The following is a 24,078-nucleotide window of genomic DNA, read 5'->3' as shown; positions in this document are numbered from 1 at the left end:
GCCAGCCCAGGCCATGTGAACGACGAAGTGGACTGGGGAATGTTTCCAAACACCCTGTGGCGATATCAGCGCTACAACGGGACCAGCGGCAGCAAGACGACGACCGACCTGCGTGCTGCAAAGCTCCTGTCAACAGAGTCAAGTGGAGAGTAAGGGACCAACGAGGTTTGTTGCTCGTTACAACAACAGTCAACGATCTAACGCTATGGAATCGTGCGTGGCGCACGATGCCACTCATCGAAGTGACGCCGCCCCACTACAGACTCGTCTAGTCACTCGTACAAGGGCATGGCGAACGTACCCTCCCAGTTTCAAATACTCCAAGGTTGACGTATCGAGGGGAAGGCTGGAGGCACCAACGCCATTGCCCAACTCCCGGCTTGCCACCACCGCCGCTGCGCCACTTCCTGCAGGTTGTTGTTGTGGCTTCTTGGTCGAGTCCTATCCAATCCGGTGGGATTCTCGACAACCACGGCAAGCGATGAGCTGGTTGGTCTCACCACAGCGGGCAACGGAGCCTTTGTTCCGTCCGGCGGCTTCTTCTCGTGCGATGGAAACAAGTTGTCGTACAGTATTGAAAGCACTTCGTCGTGCGACAAGAGGCGCTCAATGACGCGAACGCGGTCGGCGGCCGTAAACTCCTTCATTTCAGGCCCGCAATCTACCCATCCCCCGACTTCAGACGTCGTGCCGACTCGTACAAGCGGCATACCTGGCACGGGCTCTGCTTTGAGCGCCGGGATCGGTCGCGTCTTGCTGTCTCGGATGTGGCTCCGGCGCCGCACAATGTCCTTCTTCACGGCATCGATGCTCTGGACGAAAAACTCCTCGAGCTCGTTGCTCTGCTGTTTGCTCGTTGTTTCGCGCAAACGGTTCACGTCTCGCTTACTCGCGAGGAGTTCTCGCTTGAGTTGTCGAATCTGTTTGCGAAATTGTTCCTCGCGCTCGACCGCCGCCAAGGGAAGCTGGAGACCTGCCGACGAGTTGTGCTCCCTACAGAACAATCATGGCAATCGTCCGGGCGAGGATCGGCGCGTCGTTTGTCCTTCATCGTACATGTCGTCCACTGCCGGGGAAGGCGGCCGCGTTGCCATCGCGTCCTCGGCTTGGCTGGTCAGATTGGCCAGACGAATCTCGAGTTCTGCATGTTCACCCGACACCTTGAGACGGTGGTGGCACACGCCGGCAAGTCGTACCTGCGCGCAGGAGTTTGTTTTGCTTTTTCGACGCTTTCAATTGCTTCTCGAGCCAGTCGCGGTCCTCTTCGATGCACTCGAGCTTTTCCTTCAAGTGTTTCAAGTCCTTCTTCATGTTGGTTGTGAACGTATCAAGCCGCAGCGCCTCCTTGCGATACCTTCATCAACGTGAACATCCCTCGACACGAACATCGTTGCGTACCAGTCCCGCTCTTCCTCGAGCAACTTGATCTTCTCCGATTTGTTCTCAAGCGTTTCGTTACGTAGGATCTTCTCCTTCGTGTCATGGAGCTCCTTTTGGACGTTGTACATGTGCGCTCGATACGCGGCAAGGAAATCCTTTTCCTGGCGCACAAGTACGGCTGTGATCTTCTCCGACAACGACCCCACGACCCCGTGCAGCTGCGTGTACTTTTCACGCACACTCGCCATCCTACCCACCTGTCACGTCAGCTCCACAGCGCGTGCCGCATTGCCAGAAAATACTTACCCCTTGGGCTCATACGCCGCGGCAACGATGGCTGGACCGCCGTCGCCCGAGGCGTCTCGAAGTGCCGTTAGAAACGTGTCTTTGTTGAACACGTCGCCACCGCCGACGCCGTGGCTAGGCCCTGGTGCCGACGGCGCCGCTCCAGACGGCAGCTAGTCAGAGAACAAATCAAATATCATCAGCCACACGCGTGCACAGGGGCATCGCCCACCTGTGCCGTGGCCATCGCCGCGCGGTTCGAGGTTGAAAATAGCGGTGTCGGTTTCGACTGTTTCATTGGCAGCCTTCGATGTAACCGATTCGCAACATGCCCGTAGATCTCTCCGGAACTTTCATGGCGTGTTGGAAACCAAGGGGCTGTTTCAAGCAAGTAAGCACCCCTGAAAGGAATGGCGTGGGACGTCATGCCTAGTTGGGGCCAAGTCTCTTTCTTCACCCTTGCCGTCATCGCTTCTGCAGCCTTTTGCCTGCTCGGTCATTGCAGCGCGACAAGTGTTCTAGTCGCATCGGCTTTGCGCACCGTATTCAAACGGCTCCATGATGCTATGAATCCCGCCTATGATCTGGAGTAATTGTCGGCGTTTTTACCATCCACCTCATGGCGAATGGACAACGCCACAACTGGAGCAGCGTGGTCACTGCATTCTCCATGCCACGGAGTGTGTCCGGGGGAAGCTCTTGAGAACATTGGTGTGCAAACTGAGTCGCTTACACGGGGGGGGCGGACGCTTTGGCTCGTCCGCGTGGCCGCTGTGTAACTGAGACGGTCGTTGCGGTTACACATCTCAACATGCAGCTCCAAACGACCGCGACGTCCCGCGCTGTGTCGAGTGCGTCTGCCCCCGTCCTTACGATTCGAACGGGATCACCTCTCGACGCCGAAACTCCCCGTGCGAATTGGACCGATCCATTCTTCACGGTCGAAGAAGACCTGTGCATCGTGCGCCAAAAGTGTTTTGCGCCGCCGCGGTGGGCAACTGACGCCGAGTTCCTCCGCGCGTTTTGTTCAACATTTGGCGTCGAGCGCAGCATAGCGCAGGTCAACAAACGGATGGCCAACCTCCAGACATCTAGTCCAGACCACGGGATTCTCCGTATGTACATCAGCACGTTGCTGCAAACCCCCGTCGAGTCCAAACACGACGTGGTAACAAAGGAGACCCTGCGACCTGAGTATGCCGCGTTCGTCGAAGTGTCGACGGGTCTGGAGAGCATCTTGCAGCCCCGACACGACCCGTACGATATGGGCAGGCTGCTAGTCGACGACTGGCTGCGCCTGGAAGTCCACAGCAAGCGATTTCCAGAGGTAACGGCGTCGCAAAGTTCCCCTTGATTGCCTGGCGCTTCTCTTGACGAATCTATCCACGCCTTGTCTAGTACGACATGGACGTGCCCAAGATGCAGCTGCGCAAGTGCTCCGCCGTCATCGACCGCTTCCTCACCGACGCTGCCGCCACGCCTCTGACGCCCGATCCTGTCACCGGCATGCGACAGTTTACCAACGGAACGATGACGTATTACCCCGCCGTGGGCACCACCAGCGAGCGCCTCGTCCTCACGGATGACGTGGCAGCGTACGATGCGATTCCATGCTACGACCACCTGAGTCAACCTGTCATGGCGCGGCTCGTACGTGAACACCACCATCGACTGGTCACCAGCATGCGTCCGACTTTGCACTCGACTAGGTCTTGTTTGCGAACGACCAGCAAGCGGTCGAGCGCCGCCTGACGATCCTGGACGAGTACGACACCATCCAAAAGATCAATCGGCTCTCCAACGACGAAATCAACGGACTGTACGCGTCCGAGGCGAAGCGCTACGTCAGCGTGTTGGACAATGCGCGGCAGCGAGAGATCACGCGGACGACTGCGTTCCTCGATCAAGCGCTGCAGAATGACCTGGCCGCAGTGCACGCGATGCACGCGGCGACACTGCGGGCCGAAGTCGAGAAAATCCACGCAAAGTACGCCGACCGACGGGACTCGTTGGTGGCGCGGATCGAGCACGAACGGCTGCGAGCACTCGAGCTGCATCGCGATTCCATGGACTTGACCATGCTCCAGCTCGAACACGCAATGGCAGTCAACACGCAGCAAGTCGAATCGGTCTTTGGCTCGTCCGACAAGCTGCTCCAGGTACGACTGCCAACCCGTCGCGACATCAGCATGAATGCGCAAAAACCATCCTGAGCCACACTGCCTTGGCTTGATGGCGTTGTTTTCATTCCGTGAAGAATTTTACGTTGTGACGTGGTTACTGATGTCGGCAGCTTCTCCTCTTGGCCGAAGACCTCGACTGCAAGCGGCTCCGCACAGCATGCATCCACTACCTCACCGAACCAAAGCGATTCCTCCAGTTTGCGTTACGCCGAGAACTCACGAGCCCGCTCCTGGCCGAGCACACGATCCTCGCGCTGCTCCAGCACTTGTCCGATCAAGACATCAAGGACTTGAAAGAGGAATCGCGCACAGGGTTTGCCTTCACCGACTTGCTCATGCGTGAGATCCACACGCGGCTCATCGCACTCACAAAAGAGCTCGAGGTAGGCACAGCGTTCCCCTGCATGCAAATCGTCGACTTCGCCGAACGCATCACGCGCGCCGGTTCAAACTCATGCTGGCCACGCAGGCCCTTCCAAACGCGACGCTACGTGACGTCATGCGGGTGGCGTTCGACTTGTCGACTTTGGCGAGCGAAACGATGTCACCAAGCGTCATCAAGCTCGGCCTCGCCACGCGGGCGTATCCCCAAGTTCTGTCCAAGGAAGTTGACCGCCGCCGCGAGTTCAGCCGTGTCAAGCTCGATGCGTCTCTCATGACAAATCATGTTACCTTGACCGGGGACGATCTCGTCGTGGAGCTCGAATCCGCGAATCGGTACTGCACCGCTTTGGCAACCAAGTCGCGCCGAGCGGGGGAGTTCGGCCGGTGGATGTTCGAGGTATCGATCAAGTTCATCCTTATGGCCTCGATCGAGATGACCGACTGTGTGCGTTCCTCGAGGTAACCCTCGATCGTGTGGACGCGGCGGGCGGCAGTGTCGCAATTGGATGGGAAGTTCCGCGGCAGTCGCCCATGCAATGGGGACCGCTCGACGAGTCCCGCCAGACTTCCAAGGAATCACAAGATGCCGGACCAACGGCGCCGCTGCCACCGTCGCCGCGAGGGCCGATGGCACGATTTGGGATGAAAAATGGCTATGGTACGATGCTTTCAGCCGTTCCTTCGATGGCTGGACGCAGTTTGGTTGAGCTGAACGGAGCTGCCATAGGCATGCTCATACCGGGACTGACGCCCGGCGAGGATGGAAAAGATTTTGGGATCATGTGGGTGTCGGATTCAAATGTGTCGGGTCCGCCAGTGGCCGCTGCCAGTGACGCCGCTCCCACCAGCGGGGGCATTGGAATGCTTTACATCAACGGAAAGCAACACAGCGGCATGCCGTGCTGCCGCCAAGGCGACGTGATCGGGTGCGCGATCGATCAAGACGCCACCGAACCATTCGTTACGTTCTACTTGAACGGGACGTTGGTCAGCGTTCCTGGTCCTCCTTCCAGCAACTTGAACGCGTCTGGCCACAACAACAAGGAAGGCGCCACACATGGCCTGAAGAAGCTGCTCTTGCACAGCGCCAACTACGCCTTGTATCCAGCAGTGACGTTGTTTGCATCACATGACCCCACGGCGCGAGTGCGATTCAATTTCCGCGGGCACTTTGACTTTCCCATTCCTGGATACGATCCCTACGGTGCTGAGCTCTTGGACCTGATTGAGATCGCCAAGGAAGGCGCGGCGGCCGTTGGGGGTGCCGGATCCTCCCACCGCCATATTCAACGTGCCTTGATGGAGGATCCAACCAGTCCAGCGGTGCTAACAAGTCACGAGATTCTGAACTCTGACATTTGAAATGAACGCGAGCATTGCAAGAGATTCCTGGCCATCGTTGCTCCTCGAATGTGCCGCTCGTCGGACGCTGAGTCCATCGGCATGGCGCGTGCAATTGAAAAAGAAATATTGCGACAATTTCTCATTGGTCAAAATTGAAACCAAATGAGATGTGATTGGTTGGTTAATGCGAATTTTCGTCATGGTTGAGTTCGAACTGGGTGGGATACATTTGCATCAACATCGTTGCGCGCGGCGACGACGCCATTGGCATGGACACCCCACTGGCTTCCCACGTAAAGCGTCAGCGCGTAGTGGCCGGTCGAGTTTGCGTCAACCCCAACGAATCTATCCACCCCCTCAACGAAACGGAGTTCCAAGCCCATACACAACTGCGCCGCCTTCGCTACATCCACCACATTGAACAGTTTGTAGCGTCCCAAGCGTATTTCAAAGCTGTGGATTACCCCCCCGAGCCGAACGAAAACGAGTACATGAAGAGATAAGCGATGAACGTCGGCCTTTATATTGCAACTATCGTCGCTAGGTAAAGTCCAGCAGCGCTTTCACGGCAGCGAGAGCGGCGGCCGGCAGTTTCTTCTTGTCGCCGTCGCCTTGCGACTGCGCCGCGTGTTCGAGTGTAGACACCGCCTTGTCTGCCGATGCGCTCGTGTCATGAAGAGTCGCCTTCACCGCCTGCGCGCATGATCCGTTGCTTGAATCGATCATCATGGTGAACCGCCGTACCTGAACACACTGCAACCACCCAGGGACGTCAACATGGTCGTCTTGATCTCCATGATGTGCTGGTCGAAGCCACGGGCAGTACCTGCAACCCGTGAGCATGGCGTAAAGCCGCAGACCTGGCTAGACGCACCATCTGTGCTCATGCAATGGGTGGAGCTTTGCCACAGAAGGACTCCTCTTGACGCGCTTGGGGAAAGGAGTTCCGTCGACATCATGCGCATGCGCAGCACGAGATTCGTCCGCAGCGTCCTGGACTGGGAAGGCCCATGTTCGATTGCACTGCGCACAACGAAGAGGTACCGCACCACCACTGCTCGTCTTCCCAACTACTTTTACATCATGAAAGGTTGAAAGGTGGTGTACCCAAGAGTACGTGTTGTGATGGCTGGTTTCCACCCACACAAAACGAGGCATGCCACAACCACTGCATCGGCATCCTCGACACGCGAGTCGGGGTCGACTTGACGGACGAGTGCCGTCAGCACCTCATCCACGTCGCGCAGTGTCGGTACGGCCAAATGATGCTGCAGGTCTGCCTGGAATGAATCGTCGAGTTGAATGGGCAAGCTCAGACGATGGAGTTGCCATGCAGTGATGCCGAGTTGAATGGTCGCATGCACTTCTGCTAATGCGCTCTCCGGAGTCCAAAAGTTGACCTGTGTCCGAAGATGAGGCGGCATTCACGTAACTAGATGAGACCTGGGCAAAGGATTTGGGCGATGGATTGTGTTTCCATGGACATGTGTCCAAGTGATGCGTTGTGAGGTATCCACGCAACCCTTCCGCAACCTTCCTGGCGCCCTAATGCGGCAGTACTTTGAAAGGGTGAAGAGTGAGGCTGCGAGTACCTCGGGTCCCAGTCGCGAGTCGATGCGGCACAACACGGTTTGATGGCAGCACTTGCACGCCAGTTCGTCGGGACCAGTATTGATCCATCCAAAGCGAGCGCACGTGAGGAGATTCAACTCGGCAGGCTTGGCAAACCAGTACAGCGATGAATACGTGTCTACCCGCGCCTGGAAGTCGGCACGGTTGTTCGGATGGCATTGTGTAAACACGTCCTTGGGAGCTTGCACTGCATGTGGAATGGACTCATGACTCGACTTCGCCTTCATTGGAGCGGTCGCTTTTTTCCAGCGTTCCATTACCTTGTCGACCCTTGACACGAGGGACTCTTTCACCGGGGCAGCGCCGACAGGGATCATCCTCAAACCAATTCTGCAATTCCAATGCAACTTCCATTAAGCCAGTCCTGCATTCATCTATTTAATCTCCATTTCTCATTTATACAAATATTTGATGTCGCTTCATTTAGAACTGAAACGTGTTCCGAAGGGATCGCGCCGTTGAGAACTTAACGGAGGTCACGCTGAGCAGCTAGCTTGGCAAGCGCTCAACCTGCGCTCCACTCACTCGAGTTCACAGTCCAGCCGAACGCAACCACCATTCACAGCGCCGTGCATGCCTACGACTCAAGATCCCGCCTTGCTGATGGCCGGCGTTCAGTGGAGAGGAGCACGGAACAGGGCGCACCAACCACGAGCAATTCACGTTTCACGAGTTCTAACGTAGCCCAAGGCATGCGACTTCGATGGCCAACTACTTTTCGACGTGCAATGCGAGGGCAGTCCATGGTACACACGTTTAGGATGCGAGAACGTGGATCAAGTGGAAAATTCACGTATTTTCGCTGCGGGCATGGCAGAGCTTCACCATGGAGGAGCTACTCTGGTGCCGAGGACACCAACTAAGACGTCAAAGAAAATGCATGTTCAATGGAGAGCCCACTGCGATGCCCAGCTAAGTCAGTAAGCGTGGATGATGCTCTTGGCCGCCTCGAGAGTCTTGAGCTGGTTCGTCAAGGTATGATACCGCTCGACATCGGCGATGTTGTCCGTGATAACGCGTTCGAGAACGCCGTCCGTCGTTTCCGACGCTTGGTTGTACACAGCGGACAAGAACGGCTTGACGTAGTTCGATTCAAGCTCCATCGGGACGACATCGATAAACCGCTTGGATCGCGAGATACAACTCTTTCGCGTACTGGTCGTTGGTGGAATTTGCACCGATGCCCGTGTGGGTCTTCAGCATCGCCTTCACAACTCCCATCGGGACACGGGCGGCGTCGTCGTCGCCCATAGGTAGATGAAGCTGCCCCAAGAGTCCCATGCAAGGACCGGCCAAAACGAGGTGTGTTTCAAATTACCTTCCCGTCATGACGTCGAGAGCGTCGAGCATGGCTGCGTTCGCATTTGGTACATCGCCATCGTCAGCTCGTTGTTCATCGTGTACGGACGGCTCTCTGTCTCGAGCACCTTGTCGAGCTTAACCAACGTTCAAGTGGCAAGTTGCGCCAGAGTGCCATTGGCAAGTTGCCGCAAGTGACTCTCCAAAGTGGGTTTCGTCTTGGCGGACCGAATGACGCGAGTGATAAAGCCATTCAAGAGCTTTTGATATGCCTCGAACAGCTTGAGCATGGGGTGCAGCCACTTGGTCACATACGGCGTGAGCGCAGCCGTCGTTACTGCCGCTGCGGCTGACGTCGGCTACTTGATCCACCTCCCAATGGATGCTGTCCAGCTCACTTCGACGTAGTCGCCGACAGCTACGATGCGCTTGGAAGTGTCGACTTCGGCCGCATCCACGACGGAAATGTTCTCGATCGCCGCTTGAAACTCCGCCTCGGCCAGTCGTTCGTGTGCACGCAACTTGTTGCTGCCAGCGTCGTCGTCGAAGAACTTGTTGTGGTAGGTACTACCTGCGCCGCCTTCCAATTGATGCACGATCACGTGCACACGCTTCTTAATGGTAGCACGGCTGGCGAATCCATCGGCTCCCCGAGGACGCGCACCTTGGTCTAGCAAGCCTCGAGTTGGGCGAGGATCTCGTTCATGACCGTCGACAGCGCCTTGCACACGGTGTCCATCAACAGCGCTGTCAACTTGACCGCCAAACGTGTCGTCCCACCCAACGCCGGGTCCACTTGAGACCACACGAGGTGCATCTCATAGACCTGTGCTTCGGTGGCGCTCATCAAGAGGTCGACGGGTCAACCAAGTTGGGCTTGGTGATGATAGAGATCGTGCGCGTGCCGTCGGGGTCAGCGTCGTCGGCCGCTTGGAAAATGGCTGTGCTATCGACGCCCGCGGGAACGACGGCCAAGATGCATGTTCGATCTTGCACCAAATGCCGATGGACGAACGCGTCCACGCGGTTGATCATGGCTCCGTCCTCGTTGTCACCGACAAACCGGACGAGCCCCGGGAAATCGGTTAAGGTAAGGTCGGGAAAGTCTGGGCCGTGCAACTGGATCTCGATCCGGTCGTCGCTGATCGTCTGTCCTTCGTCAACACGCTGCTGGGTGAGGTGTTCGATGGCCGCCGTGACCTCTTCAACAGCATGGATTGGTGTCGGCGGCGATGACCGCCGGCTTGAAGCGCAACAAACGCACAGTTCCCGAGACCGTCGTGGCTTGTGTAAGAATGAGCCGTGTCGGGCATCGTGTTGTGAGGGTGCCCGCAGACGGAAACGGGATCCAGGACAACGCCGACAGCACGGACGACATGCCACTGGACGTGGCGTCGTCCATGACAGCAATCTGCGGCAGTTCAATGTACTTGTCCAACCCCACGGCCCGCAACCGCTGGATCAAGTGGCGAGTTTCGCGCTGGGTCAACTTGGCAACCAACATGGCGGCGCTTGACGACGGCATCGGCAAATTCGACAATGAATCCCTTTGGCGCGCGAACGCGGCTTGGCCGCGCACCGTGCATGGGCCGCGTGGAATCATTCGTGCACAGGTATGCTCTCGATGGCCTCGCTACGTACGAAAGCTCGAGGGGGAGATCTCGTCTGCACACCACAAGTCAGAAGCGAGCGAATGCACACGCACATCCTCTTGAATAATGCAGCACGGACGACAATGTGATAAAGCCGATCGACTTGTTGGTCTCGGCGCGGTCTCGCACCAGTGCGCATCACGGTGGATGGCCATGCCACGTATCCCAGGCGAATGAGATTATCCAAGCTTCTTGTGTGGATTAGAGTCAAGTCCAGGAGACGACGAGTGAATTGGAGTTCATTGCGGACTCGCTTAACGCGGCGGCGCGTAACCTTGCAACATCGAGGAGAGGCTGGTACTGTTCACGGAGGCTTGCGTCGGCAGCAAGAACCGCTTGGTTTGTGCTCCACGCGTGCTGATCTTTGATTTGACTCAAGAACACGCGCAGCATGGGACCGGGAACATTCGTGGGTGTCGGCGACGACCCCGATGAGGAAACGTTTGCGTTGCTCGCGTACGTGGAATCACTGAGGCCTGAAGTGTGACCTGTCGCAAAGGACGAGACTGACGCAAGGGGCGATGACGGTTGGAGGGCCACCGCCAAAGACGAGAAGGGGAAGTGCGAAATTAGCTCAACTGTGTTGGCGTCGGTGAGACCCAACGTGGCGAAAGGCGCGGCCGAGGCGGCCTCATGCTCAAGCCGACAGGCGTACAGAGCGCATAAGCCATGGTAGCCATACCATCGCCCAACATATCCAACGGCACGCACACACGTGCCCAAAACTTGGACGATGGAATCGTGGAATGGAAGCACGAGGTGGGGACGCCAATATTTGGTCATGTAAGGAACTTGACGGGCAAAGTGGAAACAGTCGTTCTCCGTGCAGCAGTGCGCAAAGATGGGACCTAAGTCGTATCCACAATGGCCCGTCATCACATGCAAACACGCTTGCGCCTCTTGTGCAACTTCAAACGTAGGATGGGAGCAATACTGGACCGTGAACGGAGCCAGGAGCGTCGCGGCGCTTCGAAACGAATCTGCACTGTCTTGCGCGCAGCGGCAGGCCATTCGAAATATTGCGGAAACGACGACTGGGGCATGTTGTAAGTGATGCATGTTGGGTCTAAGCAATGGCACCACTAATTCCACGACGTCAAAGAGGGTCTTTGTCAACTCTTCCTTGATCTTTCGCACGGCATCGGGCACAAGTGCCTCCGTAGCATCCAGCGTCACTGCAAGTCCGGTGGCAGAGTCGTGGGTTCGCTCATGGACATGCCTCCGCAGCGCAACTTCCACCGCTTCGGCCCATGTCATTTCAAACCATGAACAGTAAAACGGTTATCCGAAATCCGGATAACTTGGGTGAAAGGTCTTCTTCATGCCTTGGCCTCTTGGCGCATCGGGCGACGAAGCGTGGATGCTGCCAACGAAGAAGCAGCATCATGGCGGGGCATAAACAGGACGAATTCGTACATTCGACGGGGCTCAAACAGTCGGTGAAAGGACCACTTCAGCTGGACGACCTTGTTGAAGTCGCTCGGAGACTGAACGCACTTGTGCACGAGGCAAACGACGATGCGTGCAGCACTGTGTCGTCTATCGCTTCATCCACAGAGCAAAGTGACTTCCTTATTCGCCAGGAAGATGACATCATTGATTCGGACGTTTTCTCTGAGCCTTCGATCACGAACTTGCTGGGAGTGCCCTCGACGTCTCACTCGTCCTATGGGATAGAATCCATCGACGATGGAGACTTCACCAGGGACAACATGTCATCTTCCGCGATCTCCACGATCGCTTCGTCCATTTCATCTCCTTCCGACTCTTCCTCCGACAACAGTGTGGATGTCCATGCAGCTAGCACAGTTCACTTGTCCTCCTCTGTGCTTGGAGTCTTCTCAATCGACCCACGACTCCCTCGACGACGACGGCGGCGGAGCCTGTCGTCATTTGGTCTCCACATTGAATCCAGCTCATCCGATTCGGATCACAGTAGCGACGACTCGACCACTCGCTATCGGAGGAAATGTATTCGGCTGGATTGTCTCGTCCAGGCCAAGGACCACCAGCGCCATGCATCCATGGTCAACCAGCTATCGCCACTTGATAGCCCTGAGAGGATGCAACTTCTCACGGAATCCCATCCTTTCCCACAGACAACCACCCATCAAGACGAAGACGATTCGGTGCTGTATCCATCAGCTTCGCTCACTGCTGCAACCACTCGTCCTTGCCCTCATTCGATCCTTTCCTCCACAACGACGTCCATGGCCCACCTGCCATGGAATGGCCCTCCCATCTTCTGCATTCCAGGCACCACGGCGGCCAAGTCGTCGTCTGCTTCTGAATGGTACATGTCGTTCTCGACATCCCAGCTTCCAGCCATCATGGAACAGTATGTGCCCAAGCACGCAAAGGTTGTGGACGTTGGCTGCGGCCGCTCGGGCCTCTGCCATGAGCTAGTCTTAGCTGGCTACAGCAACGTGACTGGCATCGATACGGATGCCGACGCCATTGCTTCACAAAGCACACGACGTTCGTTGCTCGAGCCATATTTAACCTTTCAAACGGTGGACGCACGGCACCTCGACACAACATTCGGCGCGCATTCCGTCGACTGCATCGTGGCCAAGGCGACGCTCGACCTTGTTCGTCCCCCCGAACGACTCGGCATCCTCACCGCATGCCTCGCCGTTCTTCGTCCTGGCGGCGTTCTGCTGTGGGTGTCATGCCAAGTGGACAGCACCGTCTCGCGCTGGTGGGACGAACCCGCGATCCAATCGCTCTTGGCCACGCATGTGGACAGCGTGTGCACGCAGCTCCTGGGTCCCGTCGTCGGCCCATGCTTCGGTCACGCGCCAGGGTTCGTGGCCAATGTGTATCGAGCCAAGGAAACGCTACCTCAAAGAATGGCTCGCCATGTCGCGGAAGAAACCCAGCTCTTCGAGCAGCGACTTGTCTACCAATGCGCGGTCTACCGGCGGCAGCTTGTCGAAATGGACCACGAAGTCGACGTTGCCATAACTCGGGAAGGACGCCGAATGTACGTGGAAGACTGGCGCGCCCACATACTTCGTCAGTGGAGCTATGCGGCACACAATGAAGAGCTCATTGAGGCATACACTGTCGTGGCAGACGAAGAAGCGCGAGTCGCCGAGTGTGGCGCCATGGCGGTGCAAGATGCCCATGCACTTCAACTGCACGTCGTTTGGACGGCCTTGGATGTCGTTGACAGCATCGTGTGTGCCGTGGAAGCAGCACATACAAAGTCGCTTGCAGCTTTCGCCCAAGAGCGAGCAGATCTTGTGACGAGTGAGGTATGGCGGTTGGTGGAATCGGCCATTGCAAAGTCGGACGCGACTCGCGCACAACTCGGCGCCTTTCAATCCTTTATAGCCCACCTCCTCGACGAGATCCTCCAAGCCGTGACACGCAGTGCGGCGGGAAAGGAGTGGGCATGTCCACCTGCCACTCGAGAAGAGCATGGAGACGGCCTCGACAAGACAGATAGCACTCCTCCTCAACTGTCGAGCCAAGATGTCGGCATTCCCGTGAAAAGAGTGGAGCGCTGCGAAGCCACCAAGTCGAGGACAGAGTTCGTTCCAAGTCAAGACTCTGCCGCATCGACCGTGTCCATGAAGGCCGGTGGCGACGCAGACGACGCCAGCCAAGTGAAAGCATTCGTTGTGGCATTGGTTGATCGAGTTGCCACGGCAGCTGCGGTTCCACAACCCAAGACCGCCGCTTCCGAAGCGACTGCTCTCAACGAAGGAGACACGGCGGCGGAAGTTCTTGCCGTCGTGGAGGCGCTAGTTCAAGCGGCAATGAATCGATGAAGGCGACTGCGCTGGACGCGCCAGGGCCTTTCAAGATAATGCATGCATGGTGCATTACTACGGGTAGAAATAAAATAGCTGGTCGTGTCGCCCTTCCGCACATCGATCGAGTGTTGGGTCGGCAAACTCTGGCTGGCCAGACGCGGTCGCGTTGGGAAAGGCGACGGTCAAGCACCATTCGGACAGGTAGTGCGGCTGAATCCACGCGTGCCCCATTGCAGAGGGGTGGACTATCCAATGCTGGTGGGTTTCGTTCGCGGAGCATTCAAACGAGTGAACGAGCGGGGTTTTCATCCACTTGTGGCTCCACGCGTCGAGACACGTTCCTTCCACGACATGCTGCAGCATATTGCGATCGTCTGACTCGTGGGCGCGAAAGACACGCCAGGTTTGTCGACGCGGGGAGCCGTTGCCGTCGTCGGCTGCGGGGGCGCTGGCTTTTAGGTATCCGTCGACGACACTGAGGCGAAACGTGGCTGCGTCGTCGTCCCGCCCGATCGAGTACATGCCAGAGATCCACCCGAGGGAACGATGGACTTGTCTGGTCGGAGGGACATCTGCAGACGCCGACGGATGGACGCCAGATACGCACAAGACGGCGACCGCCGCGATCCATCCAAGGACCGGCGGCATCTTGACCAAGTGAACCCAATGTTGTTGCATGGAGAATTGCCAAGGTCGCCGCAAGCACATGGCGCATCTGATTCACCCTCTGACGAATCAGTGACCAGCGAGGAAAACCGTCCGGATGACTTAAGCGGCCAAAGTCGGAGGCGGCGACCGCGCCGGCTGCCTCGACCGACTCGCCAGAGGGGATGCGGCGTCGTGGAGAGGGCGCGGTGCAGGAGGATCGAGATGTGTAGAATGGGATTGGAACGTATGGTGTGTTGAGTTTTCGAGCGCCGTCCGGACCGCGATCGTGCACAAAGTTGTCACGTCGCCGGAGTATTTGTCGATTGAGGCGACCGTGCTGCCAACACACTGGCACGCGGCAGATGGGCGGACGAATTCCCCGGTTGAGTGGGTGGGACGTGCTCCTGGCGGGGATCGACCCGCGAAGCGGTCGTGCTCGAGTGGTGGGGGCATGGCGGTTGCTACAACAAGTACACTTGATCAACTCGGGCGACTTCGGCAGAGACGGCCATCTTCGCGTTGGGGTTCCGCGCCTCATGCCCACAAACACTAGCTCATGGTGGTGGTTGGTAGACCAAATCGACGGCTTCCTTCTCGAGTTGGACACTGGGGTCGCCAGACTCTCGAGATCGTCCCTCTACCTCCTGGAGAGGTGCCCTCTTGCAAATCCATAAACTTCACCGTGAACAACGCACTACTGGAAGAAGTCGTTCACGCGGCGGTGGGTGGTGGCAAGCGGACGTCGATCTTGGTGGCCTTGGCCGGGGGAGGGGCCTTTGAGACCGACGGCGTGATGTTTGCCGTCCTTGACCAGGGGAACGCCACGCTACATGAGCTGCTGGGGACTCGATCGCAACTTCTTGGCGCCGACGCCACGCTACGAAGTCGTGGCGACGGTGCACCGCTCTGGCGACCGCCGTCGACCGCACCGATATCCAGGCGGTACTGGACCTTCCCATCCCGGATGCCGCCTTCGGTGAAGCAGCTTGCACTTGCTAGGACTTGATGTTTTGCGCCCCCCACAACGAGAGGACCGTGTGGAGTCCGTTGTACCTTTGATAACATCTTGGCGAAGGCGCACGTCATCCAGCCCGTCGAGGGCTCAACACACTTTGTCCCAGCCAACAACTCGTCTATCGCGTGCTTCATGAAGTAGCCCTATGTACAAGTGGATGCCCCCAACTTGTCGAGACCGATATGGCCTACTGCGCCAACACCATGGGCAAATGTTTGTGTCGAGCTCATCCGACGTGAAGGTCGGGGAGAGTCTTCAGCGAAATTCCCCCTACGAACGATCTCGATCGACTGTGCGTCCTTGTGTGGAAGCTCCATGTCCCACCCACTTCATCACGGCCAATTCGTGGGGGTATGGGTCGATCCCGTCAAGGAGCAAGTTCCAACTACTCAACCGGGGAATTCGGCGCCCATTTGGGCCGTTGGGGTGGGACGAGTGAGAACTTGCGCAAGTTTGTCTTCTGGCTGATTGTGCGCAGGTCAACTCCTGCATCGAATGGTCTGGGAGGGTCATTTCATCCACGATAGCACAGATGACCCTCTCAGCTCACGCCGCAGGAATCGCCACAAGGACACCCGCGATCCTGTCTGCGTCGCCATCGACGGCGGCGGTCTGCCTCGGACAGGGGTCGCGCGACGAGGCAAAAATTCATGTGCACACATTTATAAAATGTTGACGGTCTTTTTGACTTCAAGTTTGTATTCAGGTTGCGACGAGAGGTTTTAAAATTCCCGTCCACCAAGTTGAAGCCATTTATCCGGATTTTGAGAGCCGGTAATGTGTCAAGGACTAGAATGTGATATAAAATATCTGGTTACATACAAATACCAAGCTCCATGTCGTATTTAAATCGAGCTGCGCCTCCCCCAGCATCCGGATACAAACCAGATGGGAGTGTCGGCTTCCGCAACTTCCTCGCCCTATTCTGCTTTCTCTGAACAGACGACGTCCAACATGACTGGCGCGCACGACGAAGGAGACCTGGCGATGCCGAGCGTGCTGCGAGTCGGCCTCGAGATCGAAAACATTGGCGAACGCATCCCCTCGTCGAAGAAGCGCTTAAGCTGGCGCTTTGTCTTTGCCGACTCTGAGGAGGTTCACACTGTCACGCTCGAACACTCGCGAGTGTCGGCGAAGAAGCGCGTGAAACTTGATGGCAAGCGCATCGGTGCGTCCGAGAGCTTCACAGCGGGGCCCTGGACGTTTGAATTTGCCATCCCGACCCATCCAAACGTCCCATTTCAAATTGTGATCAAAGATTTGCCGTCGCTCGGATTCTTGGAACGGGCACGGGCCAACTTGAACCCTGACATTCTTTACTCGTTCTGGGTGTACGGCAAGAAGTGGGAAGAACTGACGGACCGACCACTCAAGTACGAGTCTACGGGGCTCTCGAACCGCTGGAGCAGTGCATCGTACTGCCGCCGCGTCCAGTTCTCCGTCGACTGCAATCAACAAAAGGACGTGCGTGTGTCATGGATGTTCACATTCGGCCAAGACGGAGAAGTGCATCAATTGATGTTGGAAGATTGCGCAGACGGAAGCAAGATTCTCGTGCTGGATCGCATGAGTCTACGTCACGATCAGCCTACCGACTCGGCTCTTACGTTGGACCTCATGGACGAGATCAAGCAGGAAGCGTGGGTGGCACAGCACTCGATGGGCGAGAGCGACCACGAACTTGTCGTCCGTGTACTGCACGACGCGAGCTCGCTTGAGGCCAAGTACGCGCTGTTCATCAACGGGTGCTCGTGGGTCGATATGGCGTCGACAGACTACACGTTGCAGCCGGGGTACTACCCCGTCCATTCCAAGTCCACGGGAAAGGTGTACTATCGCGACGACGCGAACAAGGTAACAGTGTGGGAAAAGCCCATCGTGCTACGGAATTCAAGCGGCAGCGGCGCCGACACACAAGTATCTCCCACATCGACGAAATCGGAGAACGCTGGGGTGTCTGCGCCGCTTAAACCCGTAGATCTCGGCCATTTGCTGGTGGAGCCCATGGTAGACCTGATGAACTTCTCGGATGACGCCAAGGACGAACAAGGCGACACATCGGGGTCGAGTGGAACGAGCAGTCCCAAGGACCTTGCCGAGCTTGTAGGTACCGATGTCCCGGCGGCCCCAGTCGACCTGCTGGCCTAGGCGAATGTATTTATAAGTTACCATAATGAGAAGTTACAGTCGTCAACGAGTTGGCAGTATCGCGCCGGTTCGCGCCATCATCATATTGCTCGACGATGGATGAAGACAAGGAGGGGAGCTGGTACAGCTCCATTGCTGTGGCAGTTCAGGTTGCAGTCGCTCGGAGCATGGTGCCACTCGACTCGTATCGCTTTCAAGCCTCTTCTCTGCCCTCGTCAAAGCATGATGCTGACGACCACGAAATGGCTGCAGCACCCACCGACGTGACCCACGCGTGCCCCCTTCACCATGACCACGCACGAAGTGCATCAGAGGGCGGCAAAGTTTAATAGAAAGAGAGCTCGAGTCTTTTTTTGATTGAACGGGAACGCTATCTAGCGAGCCAAGTTGGCAATGAGTTCCTTGAGCGGCTCTTGTTCGCGAGCGTCGACCAGGTCGAATTCGGTGACAAAGTAGATAAAGTGCTTGAAGCACGAGTTCAAGTGCGCCTCTGCGCCAAGATTCACAATCTTGTCGAAGTGCGAGTAGTACACGTGGGCGTAGACGCGGAAGAGGCGGCGAAAGATGTTCTTGACAGCCGCCACAAAGCCGCGGGGGTACGGCGTCTCTACGCGAGCAAGGACACGTTGACGGACCACGCGCGGCGCAGACTATTCCATACCCTCGTTGCACGGAAAGAGCGTTTGATCATTCAGCTGGTCTTCGACCCAGCTCATGAGCATGTCAATGTAGTCTGGTGCTGGCAGTTTGGCCGGCGTCTTGTATTCCTTCGTGTCCTTCCAGAGGTACTCGAATCTAACAAAGTATCAATCGCACGCGCCCCGGGCAGCGAGCGACGTACTTTGGGCCGGCACACATGATCGGACAGGTCTCCTTGTTGCAAAACTCAAGCACGGTGCCGTACACAATGCTGATTTCGTTGAAAAAGTCGACCGCTAGAGTCAACGTAACGGCGTCAGAACGAAAATGGACCGTCATGCAGATCTGCGTACTATTCACAGCGAGCCATTCGTTGAGGTCTTCATTGTCGGGCAGCTTGACTGCCGTTCGCACGTCGCCCCTATTTAGAAGACTCGTGACGCACGCCGGACGTGAACAAAGCAAGGACGCACCCGCCCAACGTTGCCTTGGCGCGCTTGTGCAAATCATAGCGTTTGGTGCCTTTGTTGTACGTCTTCTTGGGGCGGAAGGTCTTGTTGCGCTGGAAGATGTTCATGTTGGTGGTTGGATTGCCAAGTGAAGGAAGTGCTGGTGAGGCAAAAAGACGACGGTTACAGAATCTGCCAATGAAACCGCCGCTGTGTGGAAGAAATACCATTGATTGGCTAAAATAATGTACAAACAACATGTCATTGGCTGAATATATCCAATAACGTGACGACATCTTTTTTTAGCCTTGGGATACGTGCTGCGGCGACATGGACAGCTTCAGCTCAGCGATCGCAATGTCCCGCACTATCACGACGATGAGGACGAAGCGCCGAGGAAGGATGGAGACGAAACGTACTCTTGAACTTTTGGATCTTGCCCGTGATGGTCGTGGGAAAGTCGTGCCGAAACATAAAGTATGTTGGGATCTTGAAATGCGCCAAGTTGCCGCGAACATGCGCACGCAATGCGTCCGCCATCGCTTCCTCGTCGACTTTCGCGGAGCCACTTTTGTCACGCAGGCTCACCCATGCGCAAATGACTTCGCCGTATTCCCAGTCCGGCACCCCCACAACGCTCACGTTCGCAACGGCTTCGTGGGCAAACAATACCTCTTCGATTTCAGCCGGATAAATGTTTTCTCCGCCACGGATGATCACGTCCTTCGACCGACCGACTACACGGCAGAACCCTCGCTCGTCCATCGTGGCAATGTCCCCCGTGTGCATCCAGCCATCGACAATCGCTTTCTTCGTTTGTTCGGGCTGGTTCCAGTACTCTATGCCAGGTCAATTCGATCCCGCACGAGCAAATCGCGATACCTTTCATGACGCAGTACCCCTTGGTCAGCAATTCGCCTAAAAATTCTGTGACGACGGAACGCTCCAGGAACGGTCGCGAAACGTACCGGGTTGGCCAACATCGACCTCGACTTCAGGGTTCTCCATGTCGACAACTTTGGCATGGGTGAAGGGCATGAGGGTACCGATGGTTTCGACGCGGTCCATGAGTGCATCGCCGCGCGCCGTCTGAAAGGTAATCGGACTGGTCTACGAGCAATGGCACGTGGTTGAAGGAGGCACGGGCTCATTGAAGAAGTACCTCCGTCATGCCGTAACCAATGGTCATTTCTGGGGCAAACGCGAGCACCTTCTCCATGACGTCGATGGGGCATTGCGCTCCAGCCATGATGCCTGTGCGCAGCGACTTCATCTTGGCCACGTCGAACGTGGGGTCGTTCAACATGCGAATGAACATGGTCGGAACGCCGTACAGAGATGTGCACTGCTCCTGCTCGACAGCTCGAAGCGCCTTGGTGGCGTGGAAGGTCTTCGATGGGTACACAACTGTCGATCCATGTGCCAAGCACGCCAAGTTGCCCAGGACAACCCCAAAGCAATGGTACAAGGGCACGGGAACACAAACTCGGTCGGCGGTGCTGTACCCACATCGGTGGCCGACGAGGTATCCGTTGTTGAGAATGTTATGATGGGTCAATGCCGCTCCTTTCGGAGACCCCGTCGTGCCCGACGTGAACTGGATGTTGACCACTTGGTCGGGCGCGACGACGCAGTCCTCGAACGCGTGGTTGAGTGGAGTTTGGTCCACCAATGCGTCCAGGCCAATCATGCCCGGTTCGCAGTGGTTGGACGCGTCATGCAAGATGTAGCGCAGATGCGGAAGCTCGGGAAGGTTCAACGGTGTCCCAACATCGTTGCCGTCGTGATAGCTCTTGAGATTGGGCATCAGGTCGTGGAGCATGTCAAAGTAATGAGTCGTTTGGACTTGCGGGGTCACCAGCACGGCCTATAAAGAGCAGACGTGAAATGCCATCGCGAGAGAAAGGTGGTGACCTTGCATTGCACGAGGTTCATGGCGTATTCAAACTCATGCGCACGGTACGCCGGGTTTACGTTGACCATGATTACCCCCAGTTTTGCCGTCGCCCATTGCACTATTCACCAAATGCGTTCACGTGCTGAGCATGTGAGGATAAGGTGTACATAGGTAATAGTCGGCAGTGTTGGGGAGCCATATCCCGAACCGATCACCTTGACGAAGACCAAGCCAATGTAGCGCTCTCGCATACCGATGCACTTTCGCTTGTACTTGTGCATACGTCAAACGAACACCTTCCTCCACAGCCACCAGCGCCAGTTGGTCAGGGTGCTTGGAAGCAACCAAGTCCAGCATGTCGCCGATCGTGCAATCCAAGAGTGCAGGGTGTTGAGGGCCCGTGAACGTGGCAAACCTGCGAAGCATCGACCTGCACAGACAGCTGGTTGCACCTCGCATAGACGCTGGAAGGGGGTGCCAATGCTTGCCCACAGATAGCAGTGGCTTGCACGTGCGTAGAGAACGAAGCAGCATTGGTGTGGTGGTAGGTAGAATCGGCATTCCATCGGATCCATGACGATGACGGACGTCGTCAGTAGGGTATTTGGTATCTGTCGGGTATTCGTCCTACTCAGCAAAAACGAATAGTATTATGAAATATACATTCAAATACCGGCTGTTTGGGCATTCTGGCCGGTACACGCTGGAAACGGTGGGATTTCCTCAATTCCTCAGTTGAAGTTCTCCACCATCTTTGCAAGTCGGTCCACCACGAAGTGCGGCATGTAGTGCGCAAGGATCGACGAATGGAGGACCTCTGCCCATGCCCACGATGCCTTGCGGAAATCCTCGAGCATGTGGTCCGCTCTGCGTAGTTGACGAAGGAATTGTAGCCTTGGCCTTGTCTGGAAAGATCACATCAGGTCTCCCCATCACAAAAGGTCGAGAAACGTTCACGCGATGCATGTGAGGCTTTACCCTCCAAATTGAAAGGAGAGGGAACTCAGCGATACCAAAGTAGCAACAGGACACGTACTCGTGTGCTCAGTCTCTCGCTGCAGCTCGCTCATTGTCGTATTTGACACGACCTTGCTTCGAAAGGTTTTTCCCATTCCAGCATCCGCAGTGGCTAACCTCTTGTGTCCTCCCCAAAACGATATATATCGCACAACAACTCGCCCAGATGATGCCACAGGCCGACTGAACGCGAGGCATGCCTTACGTGTCCGGGGGTCGCGAGAGCATACATCGGCACGACCTTGTCGTAGTGGTTTGAGAGCTAAGTCAGTTGTAAAGCGTTCATCCATGGACGAGAAGCGACATGTCCCATGAGAGTTCGTCCATGCCGCGAAGTCGTGCACTACATACACTTGAAGGCCAAGTCCGTCCGTGTTCAGGGCCGTGCCGCGGCTGCGGCGGCAGTCTTGTCCCGCACAATGTATGTGGCGTGCTTGCTACGTCAATATAATTCCTTATTTAAAATGTATATCAAATTTGTATGTGTGGATGTGAAATTTAATAAACCGAGCAACACCCAAGGACAGACTCGTGGCTCACTTGGACGACCTGGGGTGGGTATTGTCCGATCGTGATAGGTCGTACAAATGACTATCGAGGTCGTTCAAACACATACATACATTAATCAAATGAAATCGAGATTGTGCTCGACGCCAGAGGTCGTACAAATGTAAAAGAGGCAGGGGAAGGGGTTCAAGTATAACGTTTCGAAGGGAGTGAGGTTGAAACCTTCTAGAAAGAATACACGGTGGGGGGGGACGAATCCTAGTCAGTTTGGAATTTGCCATGGCCGATCAACTTACCGAAGAACAAATCGCGGAATTCAAGGAAGCATTTTCCTTGTTCGACAAGGACGGCGATGGTACCATCACGACCAAGGAATTGGGCACGGTCATGCGCTCCTTGGGCCAAAACCCGACGGAAGCTGAACTCCAAGACATGATCAACGAAGTCGACGCGGACGGCAACGGCACGATTGATTTCCCCGAATTCTTGACCATGATGGCCCGCAAGATGAAGGACACCGACTCGGAAGAAGAAATCTTGGAAGCGTTCAAGGTGTTTGACAAGGACGGCAATGGTTTCATCTCTGCCGCTGAATTGCGCCACATCATGACCAACTTGGGCGAAAAGTTGACTGACGAAGAAGTCGATGAAATGATCCGTGAAGCTGATATCGACGGCGACGGTCAAATCAACTACGAAGAATTCGTCAAGATGATGATGTCCAAGTAAATTTCTCGACTCGAAACGTAGCAATTTATTAAAGCATTAAAAGTAGTATAAACTAGTGAGTTTTGAGCCCCCTCCAATGAAACGCACAAGTATTCTCACGAAGGCAATGCGCTCTCCCTTTGCATGTGCCGTTCAACCGACATATACAGAGCAGCCGATGCACGGACATGGTGCATTTGAGTTCTTCCAAGTTCTCGTTGACTGAGACGACAGAGAATGCTGAAAACGCCAGGATCGCTCATGCACGTTGAGCGAACGATTGCAATGGAAGTGATTGCGACGAAGGTGCAAAACAGAAGCAGTATGTGGATCGTTCACGGTGAGAGTAAACTCGTGCGCGAAACATCTCGTCGCTATGCATGGATGATCCATGTTGCGTACGTCCTTGCGTCTACGCTGGTGTCGTGACTTCTTCCTTGACGACTTCTTCAACTTTGACATCGACTTTGACGACTTGCGCTTCGGATACTTGGAGAACGACGAGCGTGAACCGTGTGTACTGGGCAATGATCATCTCGTGGAGCTTCGTGCGCAAGCGAAGGCACTCGATTTCGCACTCGCTCGCGTCAAAGAGCTTGCTCAAGTGCTTCTTGGACCGCGCATACAGATTCAGAATGTGGTACGCGTGCATGACCGCGCTCTTGTACTCCATGTTCTCGTACTTGATCACGATCCCGTCGTTGTTCATGACGATGTAAGAGAAGAAGCCCGGCTTGGACTTGAGCGCTTTGATCGTCTCCTCCACTTCGTTCGGCGCGTTGTTTGCCATCTCCAATCTTGAACAGTCGCACGAGAACGGCGAAAAAACATCCGGATAACATGACCAGTATCCGAACTGGTCGAATCGCAGGTCAAACCAGTGGCGACATGACAAAGCGCGCATGGAGCGGTCAAGGGTTCCTTCCATTAAACACGATCCACGACTTGAGCGCAACGTTTGATGGAGAAGTTCACTGTCGCTTATCGAATGGGTCGTTGCGTCTCCTGTGCTCATCGATCGGCGTGGATGACTGCACTCCGTTGGAAAATGCATTGAACGTGTCGCCGTGGATGCTGCATGCGTTGAACATTCCAAATGGAGGTATCGTTACTTGTGAGCCCATCCA

The 24,078-nt window shown here is 55.9% G+C and overlaps 13 protein-coding genes across 20 annotated transcripts; 5 read left to right on the top strand and 8 right to left on the bottom strand.

Annotated features, from left to right (window-relative positions):
* Positions 1-66: 66 nt before the first annotated feature.
* H310_02116 (hypothetical protein) lies at positions 67-1,942 on the bottom strand. 4 transcript variants are annotated; one of them, XM_008865522.1, is made up of 9 exons: positions 1,898-1,942; positions 1,687-1,838; positions 1,399-1,629; positions 1,197-1,354; positions 1,057-1,141; positions 713-993; positions 501-661; positions 302-441; positions 67-256 (listed from the first exon to the last, which is right to left on the bottom strand). In XM_008865522.1, the coding sequence occupies exons 1-9, from the start codon at positions 1,910-1,912 to the stop codon at positions 235-237; spliced, it is 1,245 nt and encodes a 414-aa protein (XP_008863744.1). In that variant the 5' UTR covers positions 1,913-1,942; the 3' UTR covers positions 67-234. The 4 variants fall into 4 exon arrangements, with proteins under 4 accessions (XP_008863744.1, XP_008863743.1, XP_008863746.1 ...); XM_008865521.1 differs by having other exon boundaries at positions 501-993; XM_008865524.1 differs by lacking the exons at positions 1,687-1,838; positions 1,898-1,942 and having other exon boundaries at positions 1,399-1,679.
* Positions 1,943-2,015: 73 nt separating this feature from the next.
* Positions 2,016-5,783, top strand: H310_02115 (hypothetical protein). The gene is made up of 7 exons (XM_008865520.1): positions 2,016-2,992; positions 3,064-3,315; positions 3,375-3,824; positions 3,959-4,231; positions 4,318-4,629; positions 4,692-4,890; positions 4,960-5,783. Exons 1-7 carry the CDS (start codon positions 2,477-2,479, stop codon positions 5,592-5,594), a joined length of 2,637 nt encoding a protein of 878 aa, XP_008863742.1. The 5' UTR covers positions 2,016-2,476; the 3' UTR covers positions 5,595-5,783.
* Positions 5,784-5,796: 13 nt separating this feature from the next.
* H310_02114 (hypothetical protein) lies at positions 5,797-6,107 on the top strand. The gene has a single exon (XM_008865519.1). The coding sequence runs from the start codon at positions 5,846-5,848 to the stop codon at positions 6,077-6,079; it is 234 nt and encodes a 77-aa protein (XP_008863741.1). The 5' UTR covers positions 5,797-5,845; the 3' UTR covers positions 6,080-6,107.
* On the bottom strand, positions 5,992-7,542 carry H310_02113. 2 transcript variants are annotated; one of them, XM_008865517.1, is made up of 6 exons: positions 7,169-7,542; positions 7,020-7,121; positions 6,694-6,976; positions 6,451-6,646; positions 6,321-6,402; positions 5,992-6,269 (listed from the first exon to the last, which is right to left on the bottom strand). In XM_008865517.1, exons 1-6 carry the CDS (start codon positions 7,523-7,525, stop codon positions 6,117-6,119), a joined length of 1,173 nt encoding a protein of 390 aa, XP_008863739.1. In that variant the 5' UTR covers positions 7,526-7,542; the 3' UTR covers positions 5,992-6,116. The 2 variants fall into 2 exon arrangements, with proteins under 2 accessions (XP_008863739.1, XP_008863740.1); XM_008865518.1 differs by having other exon boundaries at positions 6,321-6,646.
* A 102-nt stretch (positions 7,543-7,644) lies between these two features.
* H310_02111 (hypothetical protein) lies at positions 7,645-11,007 on the top strand. Its single transcript, XM_008865515.1, has 7 exons — positions 7,645-7,954; positions 8,026-9,067; positions 9,133-9,318; positions 9,379-10,498; positions 10,550-10,615; positions 10,659-10,918; positions 10,974-11,007. The coding sequence occupies exon 4, from the start codon at positions 9,391-9,393 to the stop codon at positions 10,021-10,023; it is 633 nt and encodes a 210-aa protein (XP_008863737.1). The 5' UTR covers positions 7,645-7,954; positions 8,026-9,067; positions 9,133-9,318; positions 9,379-9,390; the 3' UTR covers positions 10,024-10,498; positions 10,550-10,615; positions 10,659-10,918; positions 10,974-11,007.
* Positions 8,126-8,459, bottom strand: H310_02112 (hypothetical protein; the record flags this gene model as incomplete). Its single annotated transcript, XM_008865516.1, has 2 exons — positions 8,126-8,305; positions 8,331-8,459. 2 exons carry the CDS (start codon positions 8,457-8,459, stop codon positions 8,126-8,128), a joined length of 309 nt encoding a protein of 102 aa, XP_008863738.1.
* Positions 11,008-11,471: 464 nt separating the features above from the next.
* H310_02109 (hypothetical protein) lies at positions 11,472-14,648 on the top strand. Its single transcript, XM_008865513.1, has one exon. It carries the CDS (start codon positions 11,545-11,547, stop codon positions 13,936-13,938), a length of 2,394 nt encoding a protein of 797 aa, XP_008863735.1. The 5' UTR covers positions 11,472-11,544; the 3' UTR covers positions 13,939-14,648.
* On the bottom strand, positions 13,820-14,636 carry H310_02110 (hypothetical protein). Its single transcript, XM_008865514.1, has one exon. The coding sequence runs from the start codon at positions 14,629-14,631 to the stop codon at positions 13,996-13,998; it is 636 nt and encodes a 211-aa protein (XP_008863736.1). The 5' UTR covers positions 14,632-14,636; the 3' UTR covers positions 13,820-13,995.
* Positions 14,649-16,511: 1,863 nt separating the features above from the next.
* H310_02108 (hypothetical protein) lies at positions 16,512-17,780 on the top strand. Its single transcript, XM_008865512.1, has one exon. The coding sequence runs from the start codon at positions 16,541-16,543 to the stop codon at positions 17,732-17,734; it is 1,194 nt and encodes a 397-aa protein (XP_008863734.1). The 5' UTR covers positions 16,512-16,540; the 3' UTR covers positions 17,735-17,780.
* On the bottom strand, positions 17,773-18,965 carry H310_02107 (hypothetical protein). Its single transcript, XM_008865511.1, has 5 exons — positions 18,847-18,965; positions 18,727-18,794; positions 18,576-18,669; positions 18,396-18,529; positions 17,773-18,341 (listed from the first exon to the last, which is right to left on the bottom strand). Exons 1-5 carry the CDS (start codon positions 18,948-18,950, stop codon positions 18,109-18,111), a joined length of 633 nt encoding a protein of 210 aa, XP_008863733.1. The 5' UTR covers positions 18,951-18,965; the 3' UTR covers positions 17,773-18,108.
* Positions 18,966-19,037: 72 nt separating this feature from the next.
* Positions 19,038-21,311, bottom strand: H310_02106 (hypothetical protein). 4 transcript variants are annotated; one of them, XM_008865507.1, is made up of 7 exons: positions 20,887-21,279; positions 20,737-20,837; positions 19,985-20,689; positions 19,791-19,932; positions 19,705-19,740; positions 19,242-19,661; positions 19,039-19,189 (listed from the first exon to the last, which is right to left on the bottom strand). In XM_008865507.1, exons 1-7 carry the CDS (start codon positions 21,251-21,253, stop codon positions 19,125-19,127), a joined length of 1,836 nt encoding a protein of 611 aa, XP_008863729.1. In that variant the 5' UTR covers positions 21,254-21,279; the 3' UTR covers positions 19,039-19,124. The 4 variants fall into 4 exon arrangements, with proteins under 4 accessions (XP_008863732.1, XP_008863731.1, XP_008863729.1 ...); XM_008865510.1 differs by having other exon boundaries at positions 19,038-19,189; positions 19,985-20,837; positions 20,887-21,311; XM_008865508.1 differs by having other exon boundaries at positions 19,242-19,740.
* Positions 21,312-22,512: 1,201 nt separating this feature from the next.
* Positions 22,513-23,079, bottom strand: H310_02105 (hypothetical protein). Its single transcript, XM_008865506.1, has one exon. It carries the CDS (start codon positions 22,849-22,851, stop codon positions 22,531-22,533), a length of 321 nt encoding a protein of 106 aa, XP_008863728.1. The 5' UTR covers positions 22,852-23,079; the 3' UTR covers positions 22,513-22,530.
* A 154-nt stretch (positions 23,080-23,233) lies between these two features.
* H310_02104 (hypothetical protein) lies at positions 23,234-23,793 on the bottom strand. Its single transcript, XM_008865505.1, has one exon. It carries the CDS (start codon positions 23,739-23,741, stop codon positions 23,364-23,366), a length of 378 nt encoding a protein of 125 aa, XP_008863727.1. The 5' UTR covers positions 23,742-23,793; the 3' UTR covers positions 23,234-23,363.
* Between the last annotated feature and the right edge of the window lie 285 nt (positions 23,794-24,078).

This window comes from Aphanomyces invadans (assembly GCF_000520115.1).
Source record: "Aphanomyces invadans strain NJM9701 unplaced genomic scaffold supercont1.3, whole genome shotgun sequence".
Lineage (NCBI taxonomy): Eukaryota > Oomycota > Saprolegniomycetes > Saprolegniales > Verrucalvaceae > Aphanomyces > Aphanomyces invadans.
The sequence above is the reverse complement of the archived record's forward strand: the minus strand, read 5'-3'. Positions and strand labels throughout refer to the sequence as shown.